Raw genomic sequence first — 21,105 nt, 5'->3', positions numbered from 1 at the left:
CTGTATTCTCATTAGCACAGGGAACAAACACATGATAAGAATTGAAGTTGTTGGTATTAAAAAAAAAATCCAAAATGCAAAAACTGAGTCTGAACTGTGATAGAGATATCTCCTAAACTAAGTGAAGGAAACTAGTTATTTTTCATAACAAGTCTCTATTATTTATACTTGAGACATAAAATATGTTAAGTATTTTTAATAATGTAGTTATTAAAATAGTTTTAATAATGTAGTTCAGAAACTGAAGCTTGGTTAATGACTTCAGAACAAGTATATTCAGTCTTCAGTTTAGACTTAGTCATCATGCATCAGGGTTTATTTCTTTTGTACCTTCTAACCATTAGTATGTTCTTGGAACATTCTCTTCCCACAGTCTTTGCAGTCCTGAGGGCTTATGGAATTTGAAGTATTTCACAGTAACCTTCACTTGGTGAGCCATTTGGAGTAAGCAGGTTTTTGTCAAGTGTGTGGACATTCTTTTCCAGGGGGCGAGATGGGGATTAGAGGGGCTGGCAAAAAAAAATTTTATTTATTTTTACTCCAGTGCATGATTAGACTATAATGTTTGTAATTTGCATTATGTGTACCTTTCCCGCTTTTTCCATTTAAGGAAATTCAAGTCCTAAAACTGAACAGTGTGAGGAGTACTATGTCCATGGAGGTAGTAGTTTAGCCCTTTTGATTATATTTGGTATTAGCTGTTAAAATTGTAGAAAGTGCATATGTGCTTAAGTCTTTTTCCCCATAGTTGTTATAAAAAATTGCATTTGGTTGCATCTGTAATTTTCTTCAAAATTAAAAATGAATTTTAAAATATTTTTCTATGAAGAAAATATTACATGTAAAATCTTCCATTGAGTCAGTTAAGCTTTTTCTTGATTGTGATCATTCATTTATTCAGTCAGTATTTGCTGAATATATATTGGGCACTACTCATATGTCTGGGAGTTGAGCAATGAAAACTTCAGGCATGGACCCAGCTCCCTGTGGGACTTGCAGTTTAGTAATGAAAAGTACAGTCTAGTTTGAGAAGTGTTACAGTAATGAGAGTAAAGGCGAATATGGAGGAGTACCTACTCCAGTCTTGATAAAGTCACACCTTCCTGGGGCAGGTGCTGTCTAAATTGGGATCTGAAGGGTGAAGGAGAAAGTGATTTTCGAGCCAGGTGGAAGGACAGAAAAAACTGCTTGTTCAGAGGCTTGAAGAACACTATGTTGAGTGTGGCTGGAGTAGAAAGAAAGAAGGGGATAGTGGAAGATGGGGCTGCAGAGGTAGCAAGTTCAGTTATATTAAAGAATTTGGGAAGTTACTGAAGGATTCTAAGACAAGTTAGGAAACAATTGCTATAGCCTAGCTGAGAGAAGGTGGCTTGGATTGGGTTATGGAGATAAAGAGAAGTGAATGAAATCTGGAGAGAGAAGAGGATGCATAGGATTGTAATTAAATGGTGGTAGGCTTCATAGAAAGGAGTCAAGGATTTTAATATGGACATTGTTTGTTTTCTAATTTTAAGTATGAGAATATGTGTTTGAGTAACTCATAGGGAAGAGATCCATGAGTGTTATTTTCCAATATGACCCCAAAATGTACAATACTAACAACCAGTTTTTCTCTTTGATGAATTGGGAAGAATACTAATATTTGAATGTCACTGTTGGGCCCTACATTGTGACAGGAGCTTTGTGAGATATGGGGTAATGTCACTGAGGTCTAGGGCAATTGTGAACTTCCCAGTTTTCTCAGCTGCTGGGTGGTGGAATTGGGGGCACACTCAGGCTCTGCAGAGCCTTAGTGTCTGTCCTGCCATGTTGCCTTTCTTCTTGTAGCCCCTCCCTTTGTTTATTCCAAAGTAAAGAAGAGAATTACCCCTCAAGGGCCAGTAGCTCAGTAGGTTGCTGACAGAGGCATTGTGTTAACCCTGTGGCTTCCCAGGCCCAGTTTTGGTGTGGAAGAAAGCAATGTCTGGTGCTGTGATGGGAGAAGCTGCTCAGCGTATGAGTGTTTGCTTCAGCAAAGTCAGAAGTTCTGCTGGGTTTTCTGGCACAAGGCTTTAATCTTCCTCGGTTAGAGATATAGATTGGCTATCTCCACACGGGGTCATGAATGTATATGAAAGTTCTCCTTTCCCCAAGGGAAAAAACTTGGAATCTGATCTTTGCAAGGAATTTGATATCTCTTTGATGTAATCAATTTGTATTACAAATTATTTACAAATTTTTATGGTTACTATTGTTAGTACTGTTCAATTAAGTAATTTATTGGTATCCTTGTGTTGGAATCACCTGAAGGAGAAGAAATCTAGGATGTAGCGTGGATTCTAGTCTTTCTATGTTTTTAACCCATCCTTTCAAAACTAGAGATATAATTCATGTATCATAAAATTCACCCTTTTAAAAGTGTATAATTTAATGATTTTTAACCCCAAAAGAAACCCCATATCCATTAGCAGTCAGTCACTCCTCATTCCTCCCTCCCCCAACCACTGGCAACCATTAATCTACTTTCTGTCTCTATGGATTTGCCTATTCTGAACCTTTCATATAAATGGAGTCACACAATATGCGGCCTTTTGTGTCTGACTTCTTTTACTTAGCATAATGTTGTCTAGGTTCATCCATATTGTAGCATATATCAGTACTTCATTTCTTTTTTTTACATATATATTTTTAAGGTTTTTTTTTTTTTTTAGAGGGGAGAGGTAATTAGGTTTATTGATTTATTTATTTTATTTTAAAGAGGGTACTGGGGATTGAACCCAAGGCCTCGCACATGCTAAGTATACACTCTTACCACTGAGCTGTGTCCTCCCCCTAGTACTTCATTTCTTTATATTCCATTGTATGGAAGTACCACATTTTGCCTATCCATTCATCGGTTGATAGAGGTTTGGGTTGTTTCTACTCTTTGGGTATTATGAATAATACTGCTGTAAGTGTTCGTGTACAAGTTTTTGTGTGAACATATGTTTTCAGTCCTGTTAGATATATAACCTGGAGTGGATTGTCAGGTCTTGACGATAACTCTGTTTAACATTTTGAGGAACTGCCGAATTGTTTTCAAAAGCAGCTGCACCGTTTTACATTCTGGTCAGCAGAGTATAAAGTCTACTGCCTTTCTGCTTCTGCCTTCTTCAGGCTCTGTGTTGCTCTGGTCTGGGCTAGAAGCAACCTGAGGTGTTCCATGAGCCCTTTTGTTTTGATAAATGGGAAAATTTCCAGTTTTCTCTCTTCAACCACATTTATTTTACAAGCATATGTGTACCAGACAGTTGACTCTTGAACAACATGGGTTTGAACTGGGTCCACTTGCATGCAGATTTTTTTCAATAAATACAGTATGACAAGATCTGCAGTTGGTTGAATCTGTGGATGCGGAACCATAGTTATAGAGGAGGGAGGGCCAACTATGAGACTTTGAGCATCCGTGGATTTTAGTATCTGCACGGAAACAATCCCCCAAGGATACTGACTGTTACAACTGTGACTGCTTATATAAATTTTTTTAATTTCCATAGCATAGATTCTAACTTTAGAATCTAGGCAAAGGTTGAGTTGATTTTCAGAGATTCTGGGGTTTCTTTTTCTTGGCTTATCCTATAACTACAGTCGTCCTTTTGTATCCATGCGGTATTGGTTCCAGGACCCTGCAGATACCAAAATTCACAGATGTTCAGGTCTCTCACATAGAATGGCATAGTACAGTTGACCTTCCAGATCCTAGGTCCCAATCTGTAGATTCGGCCAGCCAACCAAATTCGATCTGCGGTTGGTTGAATCTGCAAATACAGAACCTGTATATAAGGAGGAAAGACTGTATTGCTGTTCCTTGGGTTTTGTCCCTAGGTTATTGCTCTTTCCTTGCATATTCTCCCTGGGTAAGCTCATTCACATCCATGGCCTTATCTGTCATTTATATGTTGATGTCTTCCAGTTTGGCTTAGATCTTTCTCCTAGGCTTCAGCTTTGCCTGTCCTTCGTGTGTCTCTTATATGTTGTCCCCCAGATTTGCTCAGACCTTTCTCTTGGGCTGTCAGGTTTGCATCATGCTGGTTCTCTGTTTGGGTGGTCCATAGACATCTCAGGTGCAATGTGTCTGAAACATAGTTCTTCATTTCCGCTCTACCTGTTAAGCTGTTCCTACTTTTGAGTCCACAGTTCATTTGTTGGTGCTATTATGCAAGCCATAAACTTTCCCTTTTTCCTTAACCTTCCAGATCCACTCAGTCACCAGGTTCTACCAATTTTATCTCCTAAGTAACTATTTTAAACTATTTCTTAAATTCATAGCCCTGTCTTTTACTGCCTTACTTTGGATTTCATCATCTCTTCCCTGAGCTCTAGTCACAGCTTCATAACTAATCTTGTGTCTTGTTTATCAGCTTAATCTTCTATGCAGCTGCCAGAGCAGTCTTTCTGAAATGCTAATCTAATCAGCAACTTTGAACTCCATGTAGTTTTAGTTACTAAATACATATTCTGTTGTTTCTAATTTTAGTGCCTTGTCTCATGCAGAAAAAGATGAGTTTGTCTCTTTGACCTTTCTCCTAGCCATCCAGCTACTCATCTTTGAAGATGCATTTTAGACCAGGGAATAACAGCATTAACAATACTAGTAAACATTTGTATAGTGCTTACCATGGGCCAAGTGCTGTTATACACACATAACATATATGAATTCTTTCAATCCTCACAACAATTCTGTGAGATAGGCACGAGAATTAGTCCCATTTATAGATGAGGAAGTGGACACAGAAGTTGTTACTTTCCCTAGGTCCCACAATGAGTGAGTGACTGAGACCAGATTTGAATCCAGGCAGTCTGATGCCTGACTGCTTGCTCTTAGTCTCTCCTGTGTACCTTTTCCCCACCTTCCTGATTCCCTCCGCGTCCCCTACTCTGAAGGTTAGTTATTCTCTCTCTCCCTGCTTCTGCAATAACCTATGCATGGCTTGATATTAGTCTGCAGTTCATAGCACAAGTGTGGAGCACATTTTATTTTAAACATTTTTGAACAAGGAGCTGGATTATGGACTATTTAGTTGCCAGTTCACTCCCACCCCCATTCTTTTTTGTTTGTTTGTTTTTTGAGGGGGAAATTAGGTTGGTTGGTTGGTTGGTTTTTTCAAACAAAGATACTGGGGATTGAACCCAGGACCTCATGCATGCTAAACATGCATTCTGCCACTGAGCTATACCCTGCCCGCTGCCCTCATTCTTAAGGTGACTAAGTTGGAAATGATTACTTCCATTATCTTGAACTTGACCAAAGTCATCTGTGAAGCCTTGTCTGAGTATCCAGTTTCAATTAGATATTTCCTTTGTGTTTCTATAGTACTTTGTTATGTAGAATCCTCTAGCATTGCTCTCATTCTTTATTGTGACCATTTATGTACTTGTCTTTTCTCCCTTGCTAGACTGTAAGCCTCTTGATAATGGGGACTATGACTTATTACTTTATACTCTTAACTCCCAGCATGTGGTAGGTATTCATATTTGAATTTCTTGAACAGGTAAGTCTGACCCATATCTAGACTAGTGAAAGAAGAGGATTAAGAAGAGCGTGATGAAATGGACTTAAACTGGAAATTCAAGGCAGCATCGTATAATTGTTCAAAGAAGGGATTCTGGAGCCAAGCTGACTAGGTTTTATTCTGGTTGTACCTCTCACTACTTGTGTGTTCTTGGGCAAGTCTGTGCCTCAGTTTACTGATTTATAAAACATAAATAGGAATAGACTCCACCTCTGACAGTTTTGTAAGTGATATAAGGGCTTGTTAAATAAATAAGCAAGTGGGAGGATATACTCAGTGGTAGAGTGCATGCTTTGCATGCGTAAGGTCCTCGGTTCAGACCCTAGTACCTCCAGTAAAAAGAAAAAATTTTAAATACATAAATAGGGGGAGGGTATAGCTCAAGTGGTAGAGCGCATGCTTAGCATGCACGAGGTCCTGGATTCAATCCCCAGTACCTTTTCCAAAAAATAAGTAGACCTTAATTACCCCCCCCAAAATTAAAAAAGAACATAAATAAACCTACCTCCCCCCCAAAATATTTAAAAATAAATAAATAAATAAATAAGCAACCTTCTGGAATCCAGAGAATTAATTATTCTACTTAAATTGTATTTTGTGAAATACTTCCACCCTAAATGTATAACATTATAGGCAGAATGAAGCCAGTCCTGCTGCTCTGTCCTCATGTTTGATCCATCTGGTGATTTTTTTTTTAAAGTAATTTAGAAGGTTATAAAAAATACCTGGCAAAGTTAGTGCAGTTTTGTTAATAACAATAATGTTACCATTTATTGAGGTTATAAAAGCTTCAGTCATTTTTTTTTAATTTAAGATTTTTTTGCTTTTAAATTCTGGTGGGGGGTAATTAGGTTTTATTTATTTGCTTTTTATGGAGGTACTGGGGATTGAACCCAGGACTTCATGCATGCTAAGCACATGCTCTACCATTGAGCTATACCCTCCTCACCATGAAAGCTTCATTCAAATGGAAGTACAAAGCACCTTTCAAGGTCACATAACAGTAGTTTGGGGATTATCGGCTAGTTTAGATTATTTTATGCTGTCCTTCATTCATTAGGAGTTGAATGAATAAATTTGGTAGGTGGCAGCTTATTTTCCCTCCAAGCAGATGTAGCTAGAACAGGAAAAGTCAATAATGTTGCATGTTGGATTTGAATAGTGCTTTTTACTTTTTGTAAGTGTCTCTATGAGGTGGATAAATAGGACGTAGATTATGCATATTTCGCTGCTGAGGGAATAGAGGTAGAGGCATCTAACTCACTTGAAATCATCCCATAGCTAATCCCTCGGCAGGCTAGAGACAATAATCTGAAATTCCAGTTGTATTTACTAACTTTAGCTCTTATAGTTCTAGGAACTAGTTTCCATACACAATAGCATTGGGGAAAAAAAAAGATGAGGTAGTGCCCACTCAAATCAGCAACGTGGTTTACTTTTGTAGAGGGATTGCTGCCAAAATCTAGATGCTGTTAAAATCTTCTTTCTCATGAAAGAAATTCCTTGCACCTCTATCCTTAAAGTCTGAACTGTGGTACAGTGATACAAGTAAAACATGCAGTGAAATTCTTCTGGCCTTTGAGTGAAAGAGTATGAAGCAAAAACAGAAAACTTTTTAGTGGAACTGTAGGTAAACTCCCAGTTACACACAAAACTTTTCAGTTGAACTCTAGGTAAACTCCCAGTTACATCCTTCTCCTCCTCACATGTGATTGGAATAGAATTTGAGAGCTGAAAAGACCCTTAGAATTCACCCTTCTCACTTAACAGATGCAAAAATGGACTTATGTGTAAAACAGGTTTAAAGACGTTTAAAGTGACTTGTCCAAGACCATGTAAATAGGTCCTTGGTAATTAGAGAACTGAAATTCAGGTTTCCTGAGTGGTGCTTGCAGTAAACTATGTTGCTTCCCTTAATTGATGATGTGGTTAACCTGAGAGCTAGGTAAATGGAAACATAACTCTACTGAATTCTACTTGCTTAAGCAAACTTTAAACATCAAGGAGACAATGAAAGGAAAATAAATCTTAGATTGTAGCAGGAGACCTACCTACTGAACCAACACCATGGATAAAGGACTTTTTTTTTTTTTCTTTTTTTTGAAAATCATGTCACAACCCTTTGGGAACAAGAAAGATTCATTTGTCTGTTATACACTGAGCCCTTCGTGGGTGCCAGCCACTTTGTACTAGAAACTGGCAGCACAGAGATGAATAAGATAGTCAGTGTGCTTAAGGAGCTCAGAGTTTAGAGGAGAAAACCAACATATATACAGATTATTATTTTTTTTAAAAAGTATGATTCACTCGTTCATTCATTCATTCAGTCATTAACATAGCAGCCAGAGAGGTTCTTTTAAAATGTGGGTTAGATTATATCACTGCTCACAATCCTCCATTTTACTTGGAATAAAAGCAAAGTCCTCAGAATGACCCGCTCTCCTAGACCTCATTGTTTACTGCTTGCTCCCTTGTTGGACTCCTTGCTATTTCTTGATCAGTGCTGGGTATACTCCCCCTGCTTGGCAACGCGCTTCTCTCAAAAGTCCACATGGCTTGTTCTCTCACTTCCTTCAAGGGTTAACTCAAATGTCACCTCAGTCAAGCATTCCTTGACCACTTTGTCTACAATTGCAGCAGTGGCTTCACCCACCTAGCATGCCCTATTTCGCTTCTCTGCACTATTTTCTCTATAGCGTTTCTAACTTATTGTATAATTTAATTCTGTTTTGTTTATCTTCATCATTAGAATGTGAACTTCATGAGGGTAGAACTTTCTGTCTGGTTTGTTTTCTGCTGTATTCTCTGCATCTAGAACAGTACCTGGCACACAGTAGGCATTCAATAAATATTTGTTGAATGAATAAATTCAGCAAACACATAGCACATACTACTAACTAACAGGCAATGTGCTGGATTAATTATTTGGTAGAAGTAGTGATGAAGTGCATTGGGCCACAAGGGAGCAGCTAACCTGGTCTGTGGGGTTCATTAGGGAGGTTTCCTGGAAGAACTGACCATTGAGCTGGAATTCAAAGAATGAGTAGGAAGTAGCCAGGTGAAGAAAGATAGTCTTCAGATCAACGAACAAGTTTGAATGAATACAGCTTGTCTTTACTGTAGTAATTTGGGCTTTGGTTCTCCTAAGGGTAGGAGATTTCAGAAAAGCTACTAGGACTTGAACTTTGTTTAGTTCTTTCAAAGATTTGAGCTTAGATTTTAGTAGCAAAGTTGTATATATATGTATTAATCTTGTTATTAATGAAACCATTCTAAGGGGCTTAGAAATTACCACAGATATAGTGGCTTCAAACAACCCATCACTGCAGGGTTTCTCAACCTCAGCATTAATGATGCTGACATTCTGGGGGGTATAATTCTTTGTTGTGAGTGCTGTCCTGTGCATTGTAAGATGTTTAGCAGCATCCCTGGCATCTACCCACTAGAGTTCACATTCTAACACCCACCCCACAGTGTCACAACCAGAAATGTCTCCAGATGCTTGCCCTGAGGAGCAAAATTTGCTTTCCAATTGAGAACCACCACATTAGAACCACTGCATTACTGTGGTGAGGGTCTAGGGATTTCTGTCTTCAGCAACTTTCCAAATGATCAAGGGAGAAAGCTGTTTATACCTTAATAGAGTAACCACATTTCTGAATCTAGAACTGGGTCAAAAAAATTGAAATTGGCAAGTCCTTAAACACGATATTCATATAACTAACTGTATTGAAGGTTAAAGTAAAGTGCTTTTAAAACAGTTTGGACCCTGGGAATTGGAGAGGGGTTCACAGAGGATGAAATGTTTGAGTTGAACTTACAAAAAAAATAAAGTTTATATTGGAGGATAAGGGCACATCTCAGACAAAGGGAGTATCATTAACAAAGGCTGGATTATGTTCAGAATAGTCCTGAGAGTTGCATGCTGGGAGAAGGGGCAGGAGAGTGAAACCGGGTTGTAGAGAGCCTTAAATGTTGTATGTGAAGGTAAAGAGGTTTACGCTGTTTTCCTACACTGTATATTTTCATTTTATTGTTGCATAACAGATTGCCACAAACTCAGTGCCTTAAAACAATACAGATTTATTATCTCTCAGTGAGTCAGGAGTCCTGGCTTCAGCTGGGTTTCCTGCTGAGGGTCTCAAAGGGATGAAATTAAGGTGTCAATGGGCCCCAGCCTCATCTGGAAGCTCGATTAGGGAAAGATCTCTTTCCAAGCTCCCTCAGATTATTGGTGGAATTCATTTCCTTGTGGCTGTATAACTGAGGTCCCCATTTCCTTGCTACCTATAGACTGGGACCACTGTTGGCTCCTGGAGGCTCTCAGGTCCTTACCATGTAAAGTTCCATAGCATGGCTGTTTGCTTCTTCAAGGCCAGCAGGAAAATCTCTCTGACTTAAAATCTCCATCTCCAGTTGCCTAGAATGAAGCCTTACATAACAAAGTAATGGAGTGACTTCCATCACCTTTGCTGTACTTTGTTGGCTAGAAAGCAAGTCAGGTTCCACCCACACTCAAGGGGAGGGCATAACACAGAGGCATGGATACCAAGAGGTAAGAATTTCTTGAGCCATTTTAAAAATTTGACTACCATATGTGCTTTCAGCTCCATGAAGGCAGTGGCCAAGTCTTTGTAAATTTTTTGCTCAGCGTTGTATCTGATGCCTGGCACATAGTAAGTGCTTTATAAATATTTGCCAAATGAATGAAATCTGTGAATGAATATTTGGTAGTAGTTGAGTGTTACAGTTTCAGCTCTTATAATGGTAATTTCATATTGAGAAGCAGTCTTGTTTCTTTGGCATTATTCATTTCTTTAGGTAAAACTGTAAACATTTTAACTTGAAATCTTAAAGTAAAACCTAAAATTATTTGTTTATTATCACAAGTGTCAATCAAATCTGTTATGTCAGAAAGACAACACCCATTGGAAAAATAATTTAGGGCTACATTGCACCAAACTAGCAGATTTCTTGTAACATCCAGACATGTTGGCAGCTTTGGAATTTTGGAGGTGGTGGGTGCTTAGGTTGTCTGAAGTTTCATAACTATTGCTAATAACAGTAATTTCAAATAATGAATAAACATAATTTCAAAACACTTTGAAAATGCTGATTGTCTTATAATAGCTGCATAATAATAGAGATTTTAGTCTGACTTGTGCTTAGAACTTTATATAGTTTAGTGTTATTATTAGTTACAATTCTTCATACTTGTTATAGGAAACATATATTGAGCAAAATTTAGATCTGAGTTGTCTATTGATAAAGTGTCATTTTATCTTCACAAAATCAGGTATTTCTGACACCAAAGTCTGTGCTTTTCCAGTAGACCTTACTGTTCAAACTGGGATTATGAGAATCCCAGTATGTGCCAGTGGATCCTAGAAGCCACAAACTAAGCGTGGCACATCTTCCTGGACTATCAATTTTAGTGATTATATTTGAAAGTAAAATATTTTTTCTACTAAAACAAATACAGGTGCAGTATATTATAGGATAGAATGCGAAATATGAATGACTTCTAAAAGTAAATTTTTATAGCGTGTTGTTTTAGGTGTCTCCTCTAGGTTCTCTTGTCCCTGATTTATGGTTACTCTCCTTTGCCCTTTAGGTGTGTCCGTGGACAAGTTGGAGAGGCACTATACTGTACCAGGCTCCCTTTGATTGGGTCTTGGCAGATGGTAAGACATTTCAGGTAGAGGTTCCTTGTAGTGGTACAAGGAAAGAAAAATCAAGGGTCACAGTCCCTCTGTCCAAAGGAGATGTTTAATAGGCTCTCCTGGTAGGTTGACCTAGTCTCCTGGTAGGTTGTTGAGAGACTGGCTGGTCCCAGATGGCCTCATTCACTCATGGGAGCAGGGTTGGAGGGGGATGGCATCAGATTACCTGGAATGACCGAATCTCTACATGTGATCTTTTATCTCAAATGTCTTCCCATAATTCAAATATGGTCCAAAGAAGGCTGCAGCAGAAACTACAAGGTTTCTTGAGACCAAGATTCAGAAGTCCCACATCATTTCCACTACATTCTGTTGGTCAAAGCAAACTACCAGGGAGCCCAGATTCAGGGGGTGGGAAAATAGACTACATCTCGGACTGGAGGAGCTGCAACGATTAAAAAATCTACCATGTGACCTTGGGCAAGTTATATAACACTTTTAAGCCTTAATTTTTTTTAATCTATAAAATGAGTATAATATTAATACCTACCTCCTGAGGTGATAGTAAGGATGAAATATGCTGTTATATGAAAAGTATAGCCAATAATAAAAGGCTCAGTATTTGTCGTGTATTACTGTTCTCCTTGTATTTCTGCCTAATGAAAGCCTAGCCATCCTTAAATGTGACCTACCTTCCTAAAGCCTTTTGTAACTTTCTTGTCTCTTGGAAAACATACTGTCTTAGTGTCTCATTTGATGGTTAGTATATTGCCTTATGTTCCTGTAATGTATGTACAAGACATAGCTCATCTGCTGAAGTTTGTAAGCCTCTGGAGGGTGCAGGCCAGTATTCATATAATTTTTTTGTAGGAGTCCCAGTGCATAGCTCGCAATGATGTTTAGTGAATGAATCCCATGTTATTCCAGAGAAGACACAGTATTTCTTTTCTGTTGCTGTAACTTAGTCTAGTAAATACATTTAATCAGAGTATAGAAATTAAAATGTGAAAGGAAAAATTAAACTCTTCAGATAGAGGGTCTCATTGTTTACTATTTAATTAAATTAGGTGTATTCACATGGAGAAGATTTTAATCCCCAAGGAGGGGGGGGGAGCTCAATTTAGCTGTTCTAAAGAATAAATGAAAGTTTAAATTGGAGAGAATTAGAAAAAGATATTTAAAATAAATAAACTAGCATTTTATTTTAATGGTCATTTCACTTATTTTCTAATTCCAGGAATTAGAAATTCTAAACTTTAACTAGATCAAAGAATGTTGAAATCTTAGTAAAAAGCAGGGTCTGTTGGTTTTTATAAATGGAAGACATTGTATATAATAAAAAGGCTTTTGTTTTTCTAATTTGTAATCATTTCTTGCTGTGCAAAATAAATGTGAATGCTTCTGTAACACTTGAGGATTCCTATGTAGGAATCAGGTTCAACTTGCCTAATGCTAATAGCATGAAGTCGGGGTACAGTGTGGAAAGGTAAAAAAAAAAAAACAAAAACCTCGCATCTGCTGTTACATGTTGTTAACTCCCTCAGCAGACGTTAAATCATTTCAAGTACAATAATAGTGTGGGAGGTAAATTAACTAACCATTAACAATCTTATAAATACACAATTAACATGCCAACATTTATATGACACATTGATGGGGTAGCAGTAATTTTTGATTGGGAGTTTGCAGGCCTTTGAGAAGCCTCAGGCTGTTCCTTATTCAGACAAGTTTTCACAGATTGCAGGTGAGGGGGCTTGAAGTCTGTCTGGCAGAAGGAAATGAATGTATAGTGTTTTGAAGGTCCAGAAAGGAGAATTTCTCTTTAACTATTGGCTGGACTTGAGCATTTTAAGTCATATTATGATCTCAGGTCCTTATGGAGTGGAGGAGTATAAGGAAGAGCTCATTTGCTTCTGATGGGGTTATTTAAAGAGACAGAGAATATTTCACGTATGGACTTTGTAGCTGAAGTTGCATGAATTTCTAGGGATTTTCAAAAAGATACTTAGACCTAATTGGAAATATAAAGTAAACTTCCTCTGTGGTTTCAGGTTAACTAGTTGATGATATCTGGAATTTACTTCATGTGGAAAATTTTATGATTTTTAGTTTTGAACAGTCATAAGTGTGCTGCTTATTTCTTGGTCTTGTACAAGTCTTGTTGCATTAGTGAAGGGAAGGCTCTCTGCTGTACAACACATTTACTGTCTTACATCTTTCACAAGGACCCATAGGAGAAATTTCTCTTAGGCCCTGAAATTCACCAACGAGATTTTTAAAAATCATGTTTATTATAGCTATTGTAGTTCTTTGTTCCCCCTTGTTTTGAGAGGCTGTATAGTGGTTAAGATCCCAAGCTCTTGGATTTGACTGTTAGTTCTATTACTTATTCACTGTCTGGCTTTGGGCAGGTTTCTTAACCTTTCTGTGCCTCAGTTTTTTCATCTGTAAAATGGGGATAAAAGTGGTAATTATCTTATAGGCTTATTTTGAGAATTACATGAATTAATCGCTGTAAAAAGAAAAAAGACAAGTCTAGCTTTTATAATAAGGTAAGGTTAGCTATTATAATTGTGTTTTGGTTCTGGGATTCTGCAGTCTACCTGTAGCAAATGTATACGATCTTATAGCAGGCACTGACTTTCGGATTTATCCTGAGTTACTTCCCCTTTGTCACTTTTTTCATCTACTTTTTTTTTTACTATGTTCATACCTTATGTTTTTCTATAATACATTACAATATATAAATAAAGTTTGGAGGGTGTATGTGCATAAAGTTAGTATTAAAAATAAAAGTTGTTCTAAGATTTGATACCCACTAAAACCTACTAAAAATTTATTCCCTTGTTAGGGTATGCTCCAAGTTACCACAGGCAGGTTAATGATCATTAATGAACACAAATCAAATGGTTATGTAAAGTGATACTAGCTTCCAAATTGCACCTGGAACCACACTTTTCATATAGTAGGAACTTTATAATTATTTGTTGAATGAATGAATGAAATATAAAAAGAGATCACGCAATATATTAAAAGTGGCCATGTCCTTTTGGGACATGTCTTACTATCCTCCCACTCCACATAAATGTCCCTTTTGCTTGAATTTTTAGTAAAAACAAAGCTTTATGCCTTGAGGGACATAGAGTTAAAAAGAGGGAGAATCTGCAAAGTAGGACATCTTAGGGGAATAGTTCTCCTTTGAACCTGAAATTATTATTTATCTGATAGCCTAAAGGCATATAAAAGGACCTGACTATCTCAGAGAATCAAAGAATTGGTGACATTCAGGAAAGGCATTCAAGACCTGAAGAAACACTATTTGTAAAAGTGTAGAGCAGCATTTCAAAACCATGTGTGAAACTCTGTTATATGCTGATTTGTTTTAGTGTTCCTAGAGGAAAATAAATTTGGAATTTGGGATATATTGTGTTACTGGATTCCTCACTCTTGGAGATTCACAATATACATTAGTAGTTTAAGAACTTTGAGAAGTGCTATAATTAAACAGCATTAAGAAAGTCTATTTAATTTTGTTTAATGTGGCATTTCCCAGGCATTTTAAAAAGATTTAAATTTTTAAAATTGTGGTAAAATATGTATAACATAAAATTTACCATTTTAACCATTTTTAAGGGTTCAGCTCAGTGGTGTTAAGCACATTCACATTGGTGTGGCATCAACATCATCCATTTCCAGAACTGCTCCATCTCCCCAAACTGAAACATACCTATTAACCACTTCCCATTCTTCCCTCCCTCCAGCCCCTGGCAACTGCTATTCTTCTTTCTATCTCTGTGAATCTGACTACTCTAGGTACCCCATACAAGTGGAGTCACACAGTATTTGTCTTTTTGTGACTAGCTTATTTCATTTAGCATAACGTCCTCAGGGTTTATCCATGTTGTAGCATGTCTCAGAATTTCCTTCCTTTTTAAGGCTGAATAACTTTCCATTGTTTGTATATACCATATTTTGTTTACCCATTCTCTACCATGTATTTTTAATGACTGTGTAGTATTCCACTGTATGTGTGTGTCATGGCATAGGCATTATTGATGGGTGTTTAGGTTATTTCAGATTTTCAGTTACACAATCCTGAGATAAATATTTTTGCATAATTATTTCCTAAGAGCAATTCCTAGAAGTGGGGTTGGACAAAGGGTATTCAGTCTTTTACACTTTTATAGATGGTACCAAATTACCCTCTAAAAAGTCCCAATTTTCATTCCCTCTCTTAGTGCGTGAGAGTGCCCATGTCTCTGAATCCCTGCCAACAGTAGGTTTTAAAAATCTTTGATCTTTGCACAACTGGTCAGAGAAAATAAGTTGTTTTTGCCTGTATTTGGAATATCTTTGTCTTAGAAAGCAAATCTACCTTCATAAGATAATTGGCTACTCTTAAAGTGATTTAAAACATATTCTGTTGGTTCTGAAAAGCATTGGAATAAGTTGATAGTGTCCCAAGGTGACAATTTTGAAGGGCACATTGTATAGAAATTCTTGTATCTGTATTAATTTTTTTAAAAGCAATTCTTTCTTTATAGTCACTCTTAACACATGACATGTTTGTATGACTTATCTCTAAAACAAAATTGTATAGGTCTTGGAAGTCAGACAGCAAAATTTATTGAATTCCTTTCCTGCTATGTGTAATATTCTTTGTTGCCAGAAAGGGTATGGTGTTATGGCCCCTGTCCTTGTGGAACTTAGGGTCTGAATCCTCAAGTACATGTCATAAGAGGTGGAAAGCATGTTTCCCAGGGCAGTCCAGTGGGAATTCCCTCTCAGAACTGGTACTGAATAAATATTTGAGTGATTCATTCCGATTCCTAATTGTATGAAGTCATAGTGTACTAATAGAGGAGATATCTGCTCATGTTGGGGTGTTTGGGGGGCCTCTGTTCTGTAAGGATAGTTAGGGAGTTGGTATGTGCTTTCAGCAGTGTTTGCCCATAAGTCTTTTCTTCATAAGAGGTGATGGAGCAGATACATTTTCCTGAAAAAGATTCTGTTGAAGATACTCCAGCACCTTCCAGCTTTGCCCTTCGCCTTTTTGGTGCCAGAACACCCATTAAATGTGTGGTTTCTTACTGAAGCCCTTGTTTTTGCAGGGGTGACTAATCAGTGTGAAGTTGAAAGCACCTGCCCCTGTGCTGGCGCCTAGTTGCCTTATTTTCAAGGAGAAGATGCTTATCGTGATTGGTACCAGGTTGTTTGTAGCTCTGTTGATCTGTGATTCTGTGGTTCTGTTACAAAGCAAGTACTCTCATAATTATTTCTATGGTTGTATACATCTCTGTGGTTATGTAAGAAGTTCTTATTTTTACAGGTGAAACTGAAATGCTTCCTTTATTGCTCTAGTTTTTTTCTGATTAGTACACTTAAAATGGTGGGCTGACATTAATTTTTCTGAGACTAAGTGTCTCAGAAATTTGACACTTAGAAGAATCCCATGATATTAGGAGATCTAGGAGGTCTGTATTAGGGTATAAACTTTTTGACTCAGGCACACTTTACTCACCTTTGCATTTCCCGTTAGCTCCAGTATAAAATAAGTACTTAGTGAATATTTTAAGGGGAAAAAATGAAGATTAATGTAGTTCATTTGATTTGAGATGCTCCTCAGTTAAACTTCCTCTTAATCTCGGTATCTTTAAGATCCACCAGGGGATGTCAATAGAATGATTTGTTGCCAGGCAAAAAATTTTAAAACCTGTTAGCTATAATGATTTATTAACTAGATTTCCCACTGTGTTCCATTTCTGGGAGAAACAAATGGCAAGAAAACCTAGTGTTCTAGGTCTTTCTAAAAATAAATATCTTCGAGGACTGTTACTAGGAACATGTTCAGTCCAACTTTCACATTCCTTGCACTTAGTAACAGTTTTAGAGGTGACCCAGATGACCTGCGGAGTTCTCTGTTACAAAGGAAGCATACACTGATTTTTACATGCTGTGAACTTACGAAAGAAGGATAAATTATTGATATATTGTAGGATTACTTTAAACAAGAATTGAGAACTGAAATTGGTAGTGATATTTTTTACCACTGTTGTTATTATTAATAGCAGCTAATTTTTAATTATATACCAGGGACTCTTTTGAGCATTTTACCTGTATTACCTTCTATATATCCTTTCATCCCTGCAACCCCTGTTTTATAAATGAAGAAAGAAAACAGGCTTAGTGAGGTTAAGGTTATTTTGATGAAGATGACGTAGCTAGTAAATGATAGGGCCAGGATTTGAACCCGATTCTGCTTAAAGAACCTTTGTTCTTTGTTGAGTACTCCTTTTTTGAGTATTCCCATTTAACTGAGGTGGTACCGTTTTGTTCCCAGAATAAGCATCATTACAGCTTAACAAGACTCAGGAAGCAGTTCTTATAATTAGGTTTCTAAAATAAGAAATTAGTCTGGCAGCAGACAAGTTTGATTAATAAGTTTTATTTTAAAGCACAACACTATCTTAAATCAGAGGAAAGGAAAATATATTTATTGAACAAAATTACTTTGGTGGTGTGTACAAATATGTGGTATTTTTGTGCAATTCCTGGTAACTCTGAAAGCATTGTCTGTGCCCTTTTAGACACTTAACAACCGTATGACAGGAGGGGGAAATATAAAGTGAAGAAATACAGTTTCATACTCTAGTACATCATTTGAGGGAAATACAACTTGTTCCCCCATGACCTTATCAGGTAATGAGAAGACTGCATGGGAATGAAGGGAGAAAGAAAGGAAAATTTATTGTTTTAACAGTAGTTATATGCTTTGAGTGGCCTGACTACGAAGATACTGTTATTTGCTTTGCAAAAGAGCAAGCCATCCTCTGTCCCATGGAGATCTCATTGACTGGAGGGGTAGCCCCTAGTGTTTATCAAGATTTCCTTTCAGCTTAGGCTTAATCCTTTTAAGTTCCTAGATACAGGGATAAATGTTGATTTTCAAGGTAGCATTTTGCCACATTGAACTTGCTTAAAAAATGATTCAGTCATTTTCTGCCTTATTCTTAAATATTGCTGTGTACATCATGTTTCTAGGTAGGTGAGCCCGTGAAACAATATGAAGAGGAGAAAATAGCCTTTTAAGGAAATTGGCCCACAGAAAGGATGGCCTTCTTGGACAATCCAACTATCATTCTAGCTCATATTCGTCAGTCACATGTGACCAGTGATGACACAGGAATGTGTGAGATGGTTCTCATTGATCATGATGTTGACCTAGAGAAGATTCATCCTTCAATGCCTGGAGACAGTGGGTCAGAAATTCAGGGAAGCAATGGTGAGACTCAGGGCTATGTATATGCCCAGTCAGTCGATATTACCTCAAGTTGGGACTTTGGTATTAGAAGACGCTCAAATACAGGTAAACGTTGCCTTTTAGTCATGTCTTCTGAGCTTTAAATCAGTAAACAATCTTATAGAATAATGCATAATGTTGGAATAGGTTTAATGGGGAAAAAAAGTTACTGTGTATTAACAGGAACATGCATGTATTATACTCATAGTGAGGAGAGAGTCTCTGGAATGATGCTATTAGCAGGAAGTAGACAGAAGAGGAATAAGGAAGTAGAAGAAGAATAGGTGAAGAAGTTGGTTATGAGAATGTTGGATGTTCTGTTTCTAAAAAGTCACCATGTAGAGAGGGCAGTGGACTGTGTGACTGTCTTCACAGGGCAGCATTATTCCCAGTAGGGAGACTACCCAGAGGCAGATTTCAGGTTGACATGATAAAGAACCCTTAATAGAGAGAGCTGACCAGCCAAGGAGTGCTGCTGCCCAAGACAGTTCTTGCCCCTGGAGGAACTGTAGGGGAAAAGGGGACTGGAGGGAGGCAGCTGAATATTTGTTAGGGCTGCTTTTGGTAGGAATTCCTCATCGGGTGTGAGATTAGAAAAGGTGCCCCTGTTTTTGCTACATTACCTTTATTTTCTCTAGTTGATCTCTACCCTTTGATTTTCATAGATTGAAAATGCTCAACCTTGGCATATTTATATTTGGTTGTTAGCTTTTAAAAGCTTATCATTGCCCCTTTTCCAGCTTGCATTTTTTGGGAGCCTTTCAAGGGGTATGTGGTGAACCAAGTCCTTTACTTAGATAAATTATTTAGACTATATAATGTAGTTGTTCTAATATGACAAAATAGTATTTTTTTTTAGTTAATTAGAAAATAGAATCTCCTAATCAGTAGCAGTAACCTGCTAACTCCCAGGAAAAGTAATGGCAGGATATATAGTAGAACGTTGAAAATATTCACATGTTTATTTTCATGGTACAAGTGTATAATGTATGTAAAGGAGTACTGCAGGTAGAGTGGGATGCAATTCACAGTGAAAAGCATGTTAAGGTTTTGGTTCAGAATTCAGTATTCAGTGACATCTACAAAGAATAATTTGCTCTTGTGATGAAAATAATTAATAGTATTTCCCAGTATCTAACGGAACTTTTATCAAAATAGGACTTGAGTGAAGGTTTGAATATAATTTAGAACCATTGATTCTCAGTTCTCTAGTTGAAACTGACTTCCTTGCAAGTTATTGAGATGGTATCTTTTATGACAGTTTGAATGGATTTCAGTAGGAGAATGCTGCTAAATTGAGAGCTTTATGATTATATTACTTTGGCTGTACCCTTCACATTTATTAATTGCAATTGAATGTATTTTTCTTCAGTGGAATTTGGTTTAGATATAGTGACACTGTCAGAATGCCTTTGCCAGTATAGTTTAATTTTCTGGCAAGATTAGTCTCTGTTTCCCTGCCATAAAGTTATGGCAGGAATATTTGATTTCGTACCTTGAAAGTGGTTGAAAGAAAATTTTATTTATTTAATTTATTTTTTTATTAGCGTTGTGCCAGGATAGAGAGTTGAAGATTAACAAGAGGAAGTTAATTTGAAGAGGTGGCATCAATTGTGACTTTCTTTTCCATTTTAGTTTTGGTGTGCAGCGTTAATGTATGCTGGACAGTGTTTCTTTAAAAGATCAGTTCACTGACTTTTGAAGACTGATCAGCCAGTGGTAATATACTCACAAATGCACAATTTTAGGTGATGCTTTTGTTATTGTTGTTGGAATTTCTTAAGCTAGCACTTAGATGCTAATAATTAATTAAGATTGTGGGGTATCCTAGTGACCAAGGAATTTACTTTTTAATCCTTTCAGCATATCCTAAAATTTTGTATAAGAAAAATTGTTCTTCTTAAGATTTGACTAATGTTACAAAGATACAAATCATTTATTTTACTACCTATAAACTGTTTCAGCCCACTGAAGAAAAGCTATGCTAATTTATATAGCTTTGACATTTTATAATTTTCATGATTTTTAGATAAAGGATTTTATATTTAAAACTTTAATAGTCTAGTCTGAGTTCATTTATCTTTAATTTTTGAAATGGGTAGAGTAATTCATAACAGTAATTTTATTCCTGTAATGTAATATTCACTTCAGTTCATTTGTGCATTAAAATTCCTTTAAGACCGTTATTAATGATTTATATAATGAAATGTCATATTAATCACAGAAGTTTTCACATTTTATTATTCTCTTCCATGTTAATACTATCTTTATGATCTCTATTAATGTTTTATATCCTCTAATTTCAATTATAAATCAAGAATATTTTCATGTTTTTGTTGGTATTTGCTTTTCAGGGGTGCCACCTTTAAAATTTTATGACTTTTTCCCTACATATGCAATATAAAACATCTTTATTCATATAAAGGTAGTTAATTATGTCTTTGTTTATAGTAAACTTTCATTGACAAACTTATAGTTATAATATTTCTTTTCAAGCTCAAAGATTAGAACGACTCCGAAAAGAAAGACAAAACCAGATCAAATGCAAAAATATTCAGTGGAAAGAAAGAAATTCTAAGCAATCAGGTAAATGGAAATAATTTTAATTGTT

General features: G+C 36.8%; 1 protein-coding gene across 11 annotated transcripts in view; it reads left to right on the top strand.

Moving 5' to 3' along the window:
• Nucleotides 1-21,105, top strand: part of MAPKAP1 (MAPK associated protein 1) — a 209,748-nt gene that overhangs the window by 8,189 nt on the left and 180,454 nt on the right. For 4 of the 11 annotated variants that reach the window (XM_064490513.1, XM_031450461.2, XM_010984338.3 and 1 more), the window contains exons 2-4: nt 11,146-11,215; nt 18,236-18,560; nt 20,991-21,080. The exons of 2 other annotated variants lie outside the window; for them this stretch is intronic. In XM_064490513.1, the coding sequence (XP_064346583.1) occupies nt 18,305-18,560; nt 20,991-21,080 (346 nt within the window). In that variant the 5' untranslated portion in view covers nt 11,146-11,215; nt 18,236-18,304. Of the gene's footprint in view, nt 1-9,947; nt 10,087-11,145; nt 11,216-18,235; nt 18,561-20,990; nt 21,081-21,105 lie in introns of all 11 variants that reach the window. 5 more of the 11 variants (XM_031450463.2, XM_064490515.1, XM_064490512.1 and 2 more) reach the window with 4 other exon arrangements.

Source organism: Camelus dromedarius, chromosome 10, assembly GCF_036321535.1.
Source record: "Camelus dromedarius isolate mCamDro1 chromosome 10, mCamDro1.pat, whole genome shotgun sequence".
NCBI classification, from domain to species: Eukaryota; Metazoa; Chordata; class Mammalia; order Artiodactyla; family Camelidae; genus Camelus; species Camelus dromedarius.
Note: the sequence above shows the minus strand (reverse complement) of the source record. Positions and strands in the feature narration are given on the sequence as shown.